The sequence below is a fragment of the Ovis aries genome, chromosome 15 (genome assembly GCF_016772045.2).
Source record: "Ovis aries strain OAR_USU_Benz2616 breed Rambouillet chromosome 15, ARS-UI_Ramb_v3.0, whole genome shotgun sequence".
Lineage (NCBI taxonomy): Eukaryota > Metazoa > Chordata > Mammalia > Artiodactyla > Bovidae > Ovis > Ovis aries.
The window spans coordinates 49,237,320-49,253,080 of NC_056068.1; the positions used below are offsets into that span (position 1 = coordinate 49,237,320).

Sequence of the window (15,761 nt, forward strand, 5' to 3'; positions counted from 1 at the left end):
CTAATTTTGTACCCTGAAACTTTCTTGAATTTATTGTAAACTGTTTTCTTATAGAGCTTTGGGGATTTCAAATACATAAGATTGTGTAGCCTGCAAACAGAGATAATTTTATTTCTAATTTTCCAGTTGGAGCTCTTTATTTCTTTTCCTTAAGTCACTACTTTGGCTTGGATTTTAGTACTATACTGAATAGAAATGGAAAAAATGAGCATACTTCCCTTGTTTCCAATTCTTGTTCATGAGAAAAATGTTTCAGTTTTTACTATTGAGTATAATGTAAGTTATGGGCTTGTCATATATATCCTATATTAAGTTGGGAACACATTCTTTACATATCTGTAACTCCCGTATTCATTTTACATTATTCACAATAGCCAAGATAGTGAAACAACCCAAATGTCCATCAACAGAAGAATGGATAAAGAAAATGTGGTATACACATAAAGTGGATTATTACTTAGCCTTTAAAAAGAAAATCCAGCCATTTGCAACAAGGAAACATTTGGAGGTGATGGATGTCTGTCACCTCGATTGTAAGGAATGACTGTAAGTGTATATCAATTCAGTTCAGTTTAGTTCAGTCGCTCAGTCATGTCCGACTCTTTGTGACCCCATGAATCACAGCACGCCAGGCCTCCCTGTCCATCACCATCTCCCAGAGTTCACTCAGACTCACATCCATCGAGTCAGTGATGCCATCCAGCCGTCTCATCCTCTGTCGTCCCCTTCTCCTCCTGCCCTCAATCCCTCCCAGCATCAGAGTTTTTTCCAATGAGTCAACTCTTCTCATGAGGTGGCCAAAATACTGGAGTTTCAGCTTTAGCATCATTCCTTCCAAAGAAATCCCAGGGCTGATCGCTTTCAGAATGGATTGGTTGGATCTCCTTGCAGTCCAAGGGACTCTCAAGAGTCTTCTTTAACACCACAGTTCAAAAGCATCAATTCTTCGGCGCTCAGCCTTCTTCACAGTCCAACTCTCACATCCATACATGACCACAGGAAAAACCAGAGCCTTGACTAGACGGACCTAGTCGGCAATATCTCTGCTTTTGAATATGCTATCTAGGTTGGTCATAACTTTTCTTCCAAGGAGTAAGCATCTTTTAATTTCATGGCTGCAATCACCATCTGCAGTGATTTTGGAGCCCCAAAAAATAAAGTCTGACACTGTTTCCACTGTTTCCCCATCTATTTCCCATAATGTGATGGGACCAGATGCCATAGGTATGTTCAAATGGATCAAATTATATAAATTAAAGAAATTCAGTTTTCTGTACATTAATGATACCTCAGTAAAGCTGTAACACACAAACATACACACACACACACACACACATACACACACAGATGCTTCTGCATGTTGGCTCTGGGGCCTCTTCATGTTTTCATGTTTTCACTTTAATAGAAGTAAAGGAAGCCCCTGGGGATAGAACAAGATGGCAAGGAAAATGTCCTGGGTAAGATGGCATGCTGCATCTCTAAAACACAAGTCCAGAGACACAGGTGAGCTCCCATGTCTTCCCCCATTCATCTCTCTCTGTCTTAAGCCATTTATTCCCCATCTGTCCTCCCAGGTTACTTTATCCATAGTTGCTATGAAACATGATGGTGCTTACACAAAATCCCAGGAGAAACAGACACAGAATTGAATCTGCTTAACCTGCAAGAACAACCCTAGGAACCAAGAAGAGAGTGCAGAGAAATAAACACAACTCACCTGAGTGTCTGTAAGGGTCACTTGGAGGGACCAGGAAGTATTCTGTGTGACTCCACATACTAAAAGACATAGTTTTAAAAAAAGTTTGAAGTGCCAAGTAAAATCTCCTACAGATGTGGTAGCAGGAATGAGCCTAGAGAGGATAATTCTAGCCCTCTCCTTCACAAATCAGGTGCTCAATAGTATAACTTTCCAACCAAAAATACATATTTTGCACATTTTTCATTGCCCAGGAAAGACTAAGCTGAGACTATCCTCTGTGGCCTGTCGCCAGGATGTCCCTGGGGAGCAGCAGCTCAAGGCACCAGGTATAAAGTAGGGTCTTAGTTGCAGAGATTTTCTGGCTCCTTCAGAATGAGGAACAGTAGCGAAGGCTGCAAGAACAAGCAGGGTGAGTAAGCTGGGGCCCAGATACAACCCTTCATACACATGTTATTTATTAGGAGGGGGACCTGGTAAGAGAATCTGAGATGCCCTCTTGATCAGCCGCTTTCATGTGGAAGAGCCACTGAGATGCAGAATGAGCACGTGTCAAGAATAGGAAGGAAAGGAAGGAGGCCAGCCTTCCCATAAATGCCAGATCCACATTCATACCCCTCCCTGCCCCCCACCCCGGTAGGGGAAAAGAAGTGAAAGAGACTACTTTCCTGCAGCATAGAGACTGTCTAATCCAGATAATTATGCAAAAACCCAGACTCTGTGTCCAAGCAGATTAGCACCTTTTTATTTCTCTAAGTAAGGTATCGATATAAAGGTATCTTAATATTCCACTCCAGAGAGCATGCTGCGGGTAATCTAGATATTTGCTTGCTGTCTCAATTCTCTCTATGAGATTTGTCTTTCCCATGTTTTCTGAGTAAGAAGAAACTCTTAGAAGAGCACTTGGCTTAAATACTGCAAAATTTTTACACCATAGCTTTAGATAGCACCTCCATCACGTCACATAATTATCATGTTTATTTCTCTCTTTTTCTGGTAGGAAAAAGAAAAGCACTTGACCTTTTTCGGCGGGGGGTGTATAGTTGTTTTACAATATTGTGTTGGTTTCTGCTTTACAACAAAGTGAATCAGTTTTATGTTTGCGCTCGATTTTATACCTCCCACCCGCACCCCCTCATTCAGCCCGTCTGGGTCACCACAGAGCCCTGAGCTGAGCTCCCTGTGCTGCGCTGCAGATATCCTCCCCATGAGTCCACATATATGTCTGGTCTCTATTCCTGCCCTGAAAAGGGCTTCCTCTGTACCATTTTTCTAGATTCCACATATATGCGTTAACATATGATACTTGTTTTTCACTTTCTTACTTCACTCTGTTGGCACCCCACTCCAGTACTCTTGCCTGGAAAATCCCATGGATGGAGGAGCCTGGAAGGCTGCAGTCCATGGGGTCGCTAAGTGTCGGACAGACTGAGCGACTTCACTTTCACTTTTCACTTTCATGCACTGGAGAAGGCAATGGCAACCCACTCCAGTGTTCTTGCCTGGAGAATCCCAGGGACGGGGGAGCCTGGTGGGCTGCCGTCTATGGGGTTGCACAGAGTCGGACACGACGGAAGCGACTTAGCAGCAGCACTTCACTCTGTATGACAAACTCTAGCTCCATCCGCATATCTACAAGTGACCCAGTTTCACTTCTTTTATGACTGAGAAATATTCCATCATATGTATGCACCACATCTTCTTTATCCCTTCGTCTATCAGTGGACATTTAGATTGACTCCATGTCCTGGCTATTCTAAATAGTGCTGCAATGAATATTGGACTGCATGTGTCTTTTTGAATAATGGTTTTCTCTGGGTATATACCCAGTAGTGGTAATTGCTGGGTCATAGGGTAGTTCTGTTTTCAGTTTTTTAAGGAATATTCATATTGTTCTCCATAGTGGCCATGTTAACATACGTTCTCATCAAGTGTGGGACATTTCCCTTTTCTCCACATCCTATCTAGCCTTTATTGTTTGCAGATGTTTTGAAGATGGCAATCTGACCTGTGTGAGCTGATGCTTCACTGTAGTTTTTAATCTGCATTTCTCTAATAATTAGTGATATTGAGCATCTTTTCATGTGTCTCTTGATCATCTGTATGCACTTGATTTTGAGTTCAAGTAAAGAAAGTATGGTGGATTCAACCTTTTGCTTCTAGGCAGTTTGACTTTCCCAGACACATGGAGTCAGAAGATAACAGAATCCTAGAGTGCTAAAGTGGAAAGGATGGAATTCCTCAGGGGAGAGCTATAATTTAAAATATCTTTGACCTTTTAGTGTCCTGGAGATAATAATAGAAGACCAAATCTGGTCTGATTCCAGGTTAAAATGATTTATTTTAAAATTCTGAACCACATGGGAAGCACGAAACATATCAATCCAACTTGGCTACTAAAATAGGCATTTCAGTAAAATAAGAGTGGGAAAAAAAGCCTTCCCTTTTTTTAAAAAACCACAGAGAATCTTTTCCAATATTATTTCCTCATAACACTAATATACACAAAAAACAGGTAACAAGGTCATTATCTGGATGTAAGGGAGAAATTGGCTTGGTTGTATAAGAGTTACTCATAATTTTTGGCAATTTTCCTTAAGGGGTATAAGATAATTTTAACCCCTTAAGCTCCAAACTTCTTGTAATGTTCAGCTTAAGTTACCAGTTGGATCCTGCTACCACAGCCAAGAGTAATAGATCACACAAATACCCACAGTTACATGGGACCTACATATCAAAAGCAAGTTCAAAACAAGAGATTTAAGAGTAATTCAATAATAGACTAATTAATGCAGGATGAAAGAAAAAGAACTGTAACATTAATCCCAGATAAAATTAATCCTCTGCTGCTGCTTCTGCTGCTAAGTCGCTTTAGTCATATCCAACTCTGTGCGACCCCAGAGATGGCAGCCCACCAGGCTCCTGCACCCCTGGGATTCTCCAGGCAAGAATATTGAAGTGGATTGCCATTTCCTTCTCCAGCACATGCATGCGTGCTACATCGCTTCAGTCGTGTCTGACTCTATGTGACCCCATGGACAGCAGCCCATCAGGCTCCTCTGTCCACAGGATTCTCTTGGCAAGAATACTGGAGTGGGTTGCCATTTCCTTCTCCAAATTAATGCTCAGATTCCTTCAAATTAAACGGAGAGCTGACACATTCTATTTTGATTTGTGCTGTCAATGGCAAAGAGTATCTCCTGGATTGATCCTAAGCAAATCCAAATGAAATTAGTTAATAATGACAATTAATTGTATTAATCTGAAGAAACCACTGGTCTTTACTATATACTTGAACATATGGACCTTTGAGATGCTATGTTAATGGACCGAGTGAAGAAGAACTGGGTAATAAAATTACTGTCTTCATTCAATCATTCATTTTCTTATTCATTCATTGGTTATATCTGAAAAAAAGAGAGTATAGAAATTTGTGAAATCATCAAAATCAGAACAGTAAGATGAACTAAGAGCTGAAGAAATATACCTGGGAATAGTAAAGAGAAAAGCAAAACCAAGGAGATAATTACCACAATAAAAGGCAAATGACTTTATAAGAAGATTCTAAAGGGTCACAGCATTTGCCCTGCTTAGAGCAAAGGCTAACAGAGTTTTGCCAAGAGAACACATTGATCATAGCAAACACCCTCTTCCAACAACACAAGAGATGACTCTACACATGGACATTACCAGATGGTCAATAACAAAATCAGAATGATTATATGCTTTGCAGCCAAAGATGGAGAACCTCTATACAGTCAGCAAAAACAACACCGGGATCATGAACTCAGATCATGGACTCATATGGCTCAGAACATAAAACTACTTATTGCAAAATTCAAACTTAAACTGAAGAAAGTAGGGGAAACCACTAAACCATTCAAGTATGACCTAAATCAAATCACTAATGATCATACAGTGGAAGTGACAAATAATTCAAGGGATTAGATCTGATAGAGAGCCTGAAGAACTATGGACAGAGGTTCCTGACACTCTACAGAAGGTAGTGATCAAGACCATCCCAAGAAAAAGAAATGCAAGAGGGCAAAATGATTGTCTGAGGAGACCTTACTTATAGTTGAGAAAAGAAAAGATGTGAAAGGCAAAGGAGAAAAGGAAAGATACACCCATTTGAATGCAGAGTTCCAAAGAATAGCAAGGAGAGATAAGAAAGCCTTCCTCAGTGATCAATGCAAAGAAATAGAGGAAAACAATAGAATGGGAAAGACTAGAGATCTCTTCAAGAAAATTAGAGATACCAAGGGAACATTTCATGCAAAGATGGGCATGATAATGGACAGAAATGGTATGGACCTAACAGAAGCAGAAGATATTAAGAAGAGGTGTCAAGAATACACAGAAGAACTACACAAAAAAAGATCTTAATGACCCAAACAACCATGATGGTGTGATCACTCACCTAGAGCCAGATATCCTGGAATGTGAAGGCAAATGGGCCTTAGGAAGCATCACTATGAACAAAGCTAGTGGAGGTGATGGAATTCCAGTGGAGCTGTTTCAAATCCTAAAAGACGATGATGTGAAAGTGCTGCACTCAATATGCCAGCAAATTTGGAAAACTCAGCAGTGGCCACAGGACTAGAAAAGGTCAATTTTCATTCAAATTCCAAAGAAAGGCAATGCCAGAGAATGTTCAAAGTACTACATAATTGCACTCATCTCACATGCTAGCAAAATAATGCTCAAAATTCTCCAAGCTAGGCTTCAACAGTATGTGAACCAAGAACTTTCAGATGTTCAAGCTGGATTTAGAAAAGGCAGAGGAACTAGGGATCAAATTGCCAACATCCATTAGATCATAGAAAAAGCAAGAGATTTCCAGAATAGCATGTATTTCTATTTTATTGATTACCCCAAATCCTTTAACTGTGTGGATCACAACAAACTGTGGAAAATTCTGAAAGATATGGGAATACCAGACCACCTTACCTGCTTCCTGAGAAATCTGTATGCAGATCAGGAAGCAACAATTAGAACTGAACATGAAACAACAAACTGGTTCCAAATAGGAAAGGAGTATATCAAGGCAGTATATTGTCACCCTGATTATTTAACTTATATGCAGAGTACATCATACAAAATGCTGGGCTGGATGAAGCACAAGCTGGAATCAAGATTGCCGGGAGAAATATCAATAACCTCAGGTATGTAGATGACACCACACTTATGACAGACAGCAAAGAGGAACTAAAAACCTCTTGATGAAGGTGAAAGAGGAGAGTGAAAAAGCTGGCTTGAAACTCAACATTCAAAAAACTAAGATCATGGCATCCAGTCCCATCACTTCATGACAAATAGATGGGGAAACAATGGAAATAGTGACAGACTTTATTTTGGAGTGCTCCAAAATCACTGCAGATGGTGACTGCCGCCATGAAATTAAAAGACACGTGCTCCATAGAAGAAAAGATTTGATAAACCTAGACTGCATATCCAAAAGCAGAGACATTGTTTTGCTGACAAAGGTCCATCAAGTCAAAGGTATGGTTTCTCCAGGAGTCATGTATGGATATGAGAGTTGGACTATAAAGAAAGCTGAGCACTGAAGAGTTGATGCTTTTGAACTATGGTGTTGGAGAAGACTCATGAGAGTCCCTTGGACCTCAAGGAGATCCAGTCAGTCCATCCTAAAGGAAATCAGTCCTGACTATTCATTGGAAGAGCTGATGCTGAAGCTGAAGAACTGACTGTGCAAAGAACTGACTCTTTGGAAAAGACCCTGATGCTGGGAAAGATTGAAATTTAGAGGAGAAGGGGACAACAGAGGATGAGATGGTTGGATGGCATCACTGACTTGGTGGACATGAGTTTGATCAAGCTCCGGGAATTTTTGATGGACAAGGAAGCCTGGTGTGCTGCAGTCTATGGGATCACAAAGAGTCAGCCATATCTTAGCAACAGAACTGAACTGAAACAGTCACAGAGAAATGGCAGAAGATTTTTGGAGAAAGAGGAAAGGGTTTCATTTCCAGAACCTCAATCTTATCACCATGGAACATCAGCAGAAAACAAGCTCTTCTTGATAATCTGATCCTGCCAGCCCCACACTTAACAAATCTCCAGTATCTAGTACAGCCGATATAGGAGATCTAAGATTGTTTAAAGTGTGTAAGCCAAATAGACCTGAATTTTAATTTGGATTCCTTTCTGGCATAGCCTAGAAAAACTCTTTAAGCCTCTCCCTCCAGTTTTATCTTTTACTATTATTGTCATTTTGATTATTTGTTTAAAATATACTTTTTTAAAGTAATACTTGTCATTTTTTGAGACTAAGTGGTATTATTTACTAATATATGAGAGAATAGAATGTCTAATATCTGGAAGACAAGAGGTATCCAATAACTGATAAGAAAATGTATTTCCCCAAAATCAACCTAGAGGGGAGGGGTAGGGAGGGAGATGGGAAAGAGGTTAAAAGGGAGGGGATATATGTATACCTATGGCTGATTCATGTTGAGGTTTGACAGGAAACAACAAAAGTCTGTAAAGAAATTATCCTTCAATTAAAAATAAATAAAAGTTTAAAATAAAAAAGGAAAAATGCTATAAAATTTTTAAATTAAAATTTTTTAAATATAAAATGTGTTAGTTTCAAACAAAAAGAAAATTTATTTCCCCAAAATCAGAAACTAAACTGATATTTCTAGGACAGATCCCACTAAATCCTCATTGAGCCTAAATTTATGTCTTTCATTCATATCTTTGATTGGCTTCTGTGGAAATTCTAACTTGGAGAAGAGAACCTTACATCTCATCCTCCTGCAGCTGTGGCTCTCCCAGCTAGAGCTGAGATCAGCACTGAGAGATTTCAGGGAGGTCATTCAAGGACAAATCAAGTCCTCTTGATGAGTGTGCTAAGAGGCTGAACAAAAGATTTAGCTGGTATTCTAAACATTATGGGGAATGCTCAGTGAATTGAATGAGAAAATGAATCCTACAAAGCAATGTGTAGCCTGGATTGCAGGGGCATTTAAAGACCCAGGCAGATATTCTCTGGGCAAGGCAGAGACAGACCCCAAATATCTAAGTGTTCTCAGCGACCTGGTGAGAATCAAGTGTCTCTTCGTTCAACAAAACTTTTCTAGTACTTAACAGCCTAGGTATTAATCATTATGGGTCTTGATTAGAAGACAACGTCCTAGGATTTGTACTCAGACCCTCCAAACACAAGAAGATCCCACGTTCTAATAGTTTTAATAATTCAGGAAGAAGCTGCAACTTTCTCTTCCTTTTTGGACTTCAGAATTTCTCTTTTCACTTTAGATAAAATATTTCCCTTCCTTATCTATCAGGAAAGTAATTATGAAAGCACATGTGATAACTATGTTAATCTTTTAAAATTTTGCAAAAAGGAATGACCATGAGCATTTAAAATGTCTTTTATATATTCAAGAGGGCTAACACACATCACTTTATTTAAAGAAAACACTGGAAGTAAGGGTGGAAATAGTATAAAATTTACATTTATTAAGAACTAAATCTTAAATCTATTTCATTTATTTTCTGATAATCATAGAGAAGTTATGCTATCTCCTAAGTGGTATATTTGTTTTCATGACATATAGGTTGTTATATATACATTCTTGGAACAGTTAATAATACAAAGTAAAAGCTGAGAAATAGAAAATAATTAATGAAAGAGTCTACACAGTATAAATAAATGTCTTCCTAATAGGTGTATGGTCAATGTTTTTGTGTCTGCCCAGATTGAAAAGGTCACAAATTTCTGGAGACCTCAACTGCCTTCCCAAGATGCTTGCTTCCTGGTCCTTTGCCAATATCTCCTTCTTCCAGCCTCCTGCTTTCCTGATGATTGGCATCCCAGGCCTGGAGGTCATTCATGGCTGGATCTCCATCCCCTTCTCCTCCATGTACACTGCGGCCCTCACTGGAAACTGCCTGATCCTCTTGGCTGTGAGGAGGACCCCCAGCCTGCACCAGCCCATGTACTACTTCCTGTCCATGCTGGCCCTCACCGACGTGGGCCTCACCTTGGCCACAATGCCCACCACGCTGGCTGTGCTCTGGTTTGACCATCGGCTCATCAGCTTCAACGCCTGTCTGGTCCAGATGTTCTTCCTCCACTTCTTCTCCGTGGTGGAGTCCTCGGTGCTCCTGGCCATGTCGTTTGACCGCTTTGTGGCCATCTCCAACCCCCTGCGCTATGCCTCTGTCCTCACGAACACTGTCATCATCAGGATTGGGCTGGCCGTTGTGGCCCGAGCCACTGTGTCCCTCTTCCCAGGGCCCTTCTTACTAAAGAGACTGAACTTTTGCCCTGGCAAGATCCTCCTGTCCCACTCATTCTGTTTCCATGCAGATGTCATGAAACGAGCCTGCGCTGACATTACTGTCAATATCATTTATGGGCTGTATGTGGTTCTGTCCACAGTGGGTTTTGACTCCTTGCTTATTGTGCTGTCCTATACCCTTATTCTTCATACAGTGATGAGTCTGGCCTCTCCCAGGGAGCGTATCCGGGCCCTCAACACTTGTGTTTCTCATATTTTAGCCGTTCTGGTTTTCTTCATCCCAGTCATAGGTGTGTCCATGATCCACCGTTTTGGGAGACACCTTCCGCCCATAGTACACGCCCTTGTTGCCTACGTGTACCTGGTGGTGCCCCCTGTGCTCAACCCCATCATCTACAGTGTCAAGTCCAAGCCCATCAGGGAGGCCATGCTTAGGGTGCTGAGGGAGAAGAGGAAAGGTTGATGAAATCAAGAAATAACCTCAGAATCTGAGGGAAAACACGGTCAAACAGTCATAATCTATGTCCAGAAAGCCCATTTTTCTGAGCTCTGACCCAGAAACATTATCAAGAGAATAACAAGCAAATCACCCTCATACATATGGGTGAAATGCAGTCCTGATTCCTTCTTAAGTCTTTGTGGCTTCACATTTAATTTGTTTACTTATTTATTTGTTATTTTTCTCTGTGCTGCATCGCTTTCAGGAATTTAATTCCCCAACCACGAATGAAACCTGGAGCTCCAGCAGTGAGAGTGCCAAGTCCTAACCACTGGACCACCAGGGACTTCCTCAGTTCTAATTGTTTACTCCACTCATTAAATTCATTTTTTTTAATTTAGTGTTTATTTATGCTAGAATCTATGGTTTTTATATGAAATATTTAAATGAACCATATGTAGTCTCTTCCCTACTTTGAAAGGTGGCAGCTTCTAAACACACAATTATAATAATATGTAATAAGGCTGTGAGAGGTTCACACAAACTGGTATAGAGGCCTAGAAGTGGATTTGCTGCCTTGACAGAAGGAAATGAGATAGGAGTCAGGGAAGAAGGAGGCTGAAAGATGAGTAGGAGCTTATAGGCAGAAAATGTAGGCAATGGGAGGTCATACCTAATAAATGGAAAAGAATATAAAAAATGATAAAACTGAGGCATGGAGTTATCTGGTTGATGTGAAAAAGTGAGTGGTTAGGTATGGCTCAGCATAATGTGTTAGGTGTTGGAGGGAGAGGAACTGGAGATGAGCTGGAAATGACAGGCAGTGGTGATACCTCTTTAACTTTTCAGATCTGATTGGACCATTTGGTCTTCATTCTTTGTTTAAAAGTCAGCCTTGGAAAGGCTACTGCAATGTAAAAAGTTGTAGAGGCTTTACTGTGTATCACGAATTAGTAAGGTGAAAATAGAGGAGAAAAAGAATGCAAGGAAAACATTTAAGAAGTTGTTTTAACAGTCTAGAAAAAAGAATGTAAACTAAAGCTAAGTCAATAATTTGTTTTTAATAGATGTAATTTTTTTAATTTAATTTCATCTCCACATTTCTCTTCTCTGTCTTCTGAAAGTACCTGGAAGCAATGATACCGGCATCAATGAGCAAGACTAGTATCTATTTGTTTCTAAATACCATTCACCACTACATAAAACCTAGGATTCTTGGAGTAGTGGCTAATTCCACGTATCCAGGTATGAGCAGGGAGTACACAAAGTGAGATGAAATAGTTTATGTCTGAAGCAATAAAAAAAATACAAAGTCAATAGGAGCATTAAAACACACACACACATAGAAATTCATTCAAAAAGGCTGCTGCTGCTGCTGCTGCTGCTGCTGCTAAGTTGCTTCAGTCGTGTCCGACTCTGTGCAACCCCAGAAATGGCAGCCCACCAGGCTCTGCCGTCCCTGGGATTCTCCAGGCAAGAACACTGGAGTGGGTTGCCATTTCCTTCTCCCATGCATGAAAGTGAAAAGTGAAAGTGAAGTCACTGAGTCATGTCTAACTCTCAGCGACCCCATGGACTGCAGCCTACCAGGCTCCTCCGTCCATGGGAATTTCCATGCAAGAGTACTGGAGTGGGGTGCCATTGCCTTCTCCAGTGACCAAATGTAAGTCAATTAGAACATTAAAAATAATTTTAACAGCAATTGATTATAGAAAATAAAACTCTTTAAGAAAAGTATGAGTCCCCAATGATATTCAAAATGAAGAGGGAGAAAAGAAGAAACTCTTTTTATAGAAGAAGGTCATGAAACAAATGCAGAAGTATTGATTTATAAGATAACCTCTTTGCAGTTTTTAATGTAGTTTAACTAATCAACAAATGCTTAAAGGATGTTCAGATACAATATTCACACAGTTTCAAAGTACATTGCACAACTTACTTACTAAATAAAAAAGGATAAATCTGTTTCAACAATAAAGAGACTGGCAATAATATCTTAAGCAAATGATCAAATTTAGGTTAACCAATAAGATATAATCTGACCTTATGTGCCTTTTGATATGAATAAGGACACAAAATCTCATATGTAAAAGTCCTACCAAAAATGCTTAACCTGAATCTAACTCTGAGGAATAACCAGGGAAACAATAAATATGGAAAGCACCACACACACACATAACTACACTAACACACACACACACACACACACACACACACACACACACACACACAAACTAGTAGCCTGGGATAGTTTTCAAAATACAGGGTTATAAAAGTTATGTCAGGTACTTAATCTAAATTAAAAGAGATCAAAGGGGCATAAAAACCAAATGCTAGCATTAATTAGCCATTATTAGGACAATCATGGAATTCAAATATGTATTGTATATAAGTACTAGTATTTAGCACAGTTCAGTTCCGTCGCTCAGTCATGTCTGACTCTTTGCAACCCCATGGACTGCAGCAGCATGACAGGCCTCCCTGTCCATCACCAACTCCTGGAGTTTACGCAAACTCATGTCCTTAGAGTCGGTGATGCCATCCAACCACCTCATCCTCTGTCGTGCCCTTCTCCTCCTGCCTTCAATCTTTCCCAGCATCAGGGTCTTTTCAAATGAGTCAGTTCTTCGCATCAGGTGGCCAAAGTATTGGAGCTTCAACTTCAGCATCACTCCTTCCAATGAATACTCAGGACTGATTTCCTTTAGGATGGACTGACTGGATCTCCTTGCTGACCAAGGGACTCTCAAGAGTCTTCTCCAACACCACAGTTCAACAGCATCAGTTCTTCAGGGCTCAGCTTTTTTTGTAGTTCAACTCTCACATCCACACATGACTACTGGAAAAACCACAGCTTTGACTAAACAGACATTTGTTGGCAAAGTAATGTCTCTGTTTTTTAATATGCTGTCTAGGTTGGTCATAACTTTTCTTCCAAGGAGCAAGCGTCTTTTAATTTCATGGAGGCAGTCACCATCTGCTGTGATTTTGGAGCCCAAAAAAAAAAGTCTGTCACTGTTTCCATTGTTTCCCCATCTATTTGCCATGAAGTGATGGGACCAGTATCATGATCTTAGTTTTCTGAATGTTAAGTTTTAAGCCAACTGTTTCACTCTCCTTTCACTTTCATCAAGAGGCTCTTTAGTTCTTCTTCACTTTCTGCCATAAAGGTGGTGTCATCTGCATATCTGAGGTTGTTGATGTTTCTCCTGGCAAGCTTGATTCCAGCTTGTGCTTCTTCCACCCCAGCGTTTCTCATGATGTACTCTGCATATAAGTTAAGCAAAGTGACAATATTCAGCCTTGACATACTCCTTTCCCAATTTGGAACCAGTCTGTTGTTCCATGTCCAGTTCTAACTGTTGCTTCCTGTTGCATACAAATTTCTCAAAAGGTGGTCTGGGATTCCCATCTCTTTCAGAATTGTCCACAGTTTGTTGTGATCCACACAGTCAAAGGCTTTGGCATAGTCAATAAAGCAGAAATAGATGTTTCTCTGGAACTCTCTTGCTTTTTATGATCCAATGGATGTTGGCAATTTGATCTCTGGTTCCTCTACCTTTTCTAAAACCAGCTTGAACATCTGGAAGTTCATGGTTCACATCTGGAAGTTCACAGTTGAAGGCTAGCTTGGAGAATTTTGAGCATTACTTTACTAGCGTGTGAGATGAGTGCAACTGTGTGGTAGTTTGAACATTCTTTGGCATTGCCTTTGTTTGGGTTTGGAATGAAAACTGACATTTTCCAGTCCTGTGGCCACTGCTGAGTTTTCCAAATGTGCTGGCATATTGAGTGCTTCACTTTCACAGCATCATCTTTTAGGATTTGAAATACCTCAACTGTAATTTCATCACCTCCACTAGCTTTGTTCATAGTGATGCTTCATAAGGCCCACTTGACTTCACATTCCAGGGTGTCTGGCTCTAGGTGAGTGATCACAATAATATTAGGCTGGTATGATTTGCCTAGGTTTAAAAAATAGTTTTGTGATTAGGTAGGAAAATCTAATTATAGAAAGTGCATACTTAATATTTTTTAAGAAGGGTTAAAATAGCTATAATTTATTTTCAAATGAGTTATCAAAATAAATGTGTGTGAGTGCATATATGAGAGTGAAGGCAGGAAAGAGAGACAGAAAACAGTGTTAAAAATGTTGCTAATCTAGGTGATTGGAATACAAGTATCAGAACCCTGTATACAAGACAGCAAAAGAGACACAGATGTATCGAACAGTGTTTTTGGACTCTGTGGGAGAGGGCAAGGGTGGAATGATTTGGGAGAATGGCATTGAAACATGTATATTATGATATGTGTAGTGAATCACCAGTCCAGGTTTGATGCATGATACAGGGTGCTCGGGGCTGGTGTACTGGGATGACCCAGAGGACTGGGATGGGGAGGGAGGTGGGAGGTGGGTTCAGGATAGGGAACACATGTACACCCATGGCAGATTCATGTCAATATATGGCAAAACCAATACAATATTGTAAAGTAATTAGCCTCCAAGTACAATAAATATTTTTTAAAAGAAGAATATTCTTTTGACTCTTGCAGACATTTTAAATTTATAAAAATGAGGAAGTGTGAGTGGAGCATATCTTATATATACATATGTGTATGTGTGTGTGTGTGTGTGTGTGTGTGTATATAATATATACATACATACATATATATATATAAAGAGAGAGAGACAGAGAGACCATCATGCCCATGGTCCTATATTTTAAGAGAGATAGGACAGCCTCTTAGATAATTATTAGATACTGAGGAGATCCTAAGACTGAGCTTGGGTATGCATGTTAGGGATGCTGAATTAGAATTCAGAGGCAGCAAAATAAGCATACCTCCTCTTGACTAGAATATGATTTTACTCAAAACTGTAATTGGGACTTCATGAACTCCCACCTGCCCCAAGCCAAATCAGAAAGTTCAACAGTGATCACTGAGCACCCAATGTTTCCTTCAGTTGTAATACTTAACACACTGTATTATAATTATGGATAAAAAATGCTTCCCACTCAATGCATAATGTTTTAATGGATGGATGAATGAACACAGTGAGAGAATGTATCAGCAGCATAGGGCCTACAGAGTCTCTTCAGAAATGGAGATCTCTGGATGCAGGGTCTCGTTCCCCTCCCCTAACTTACCTTCAAATGTAGGCAGCAGAGGCATGGCCCACAGCTGCACATCCCTGGGGGGAGGGCCTCCAGCTCCTTTACTGGTAGAGTCCCCGACTCCTACTCTCACTGTCTTAATTAGAAGACGACTCTTCTTCTGGAGGAGATGAAAGTTCCTGTCCTCTGGGTCTGTGATATTCTCTCTGCTACTCCTTTTGTAGCCTATACACACC

General features: G+C 40.2%; 1 protein-coding gene across 1 annotated transcript; it reads left to right on the forward strand.

The window, feature by feature from the left end:
• The first annotated feature begins 9,391 nt into the window (after nt 1–9,391).
• Nucleotides 9,392–10,432, forward strand: LOC101112158 (olfactory receptor 51I2-like). The gene has a single exon (XM_012096596.4). The coding sequence runs from the start codon at nt 9,404–9,406 to the stop codon at nt 10,430–10,432; it is 1,029 nt and encodes a 342-aa protein (XP_011951986.4). The 5' UTR covers nt 9,392–9,403.
• The last annotated feature ends 5,329 nt before the right edge of the window (nt 10,433–15,761 follow it).

Coding starts and splice junctions, on each gene's coding strand:
- LOC101112158 (XM_012096596.4), top strand. CDS start 9,404: ATGTTTTTGTGTCTGCCCAGATTGAAAAGGTCACAAATTTCTGGAGAC.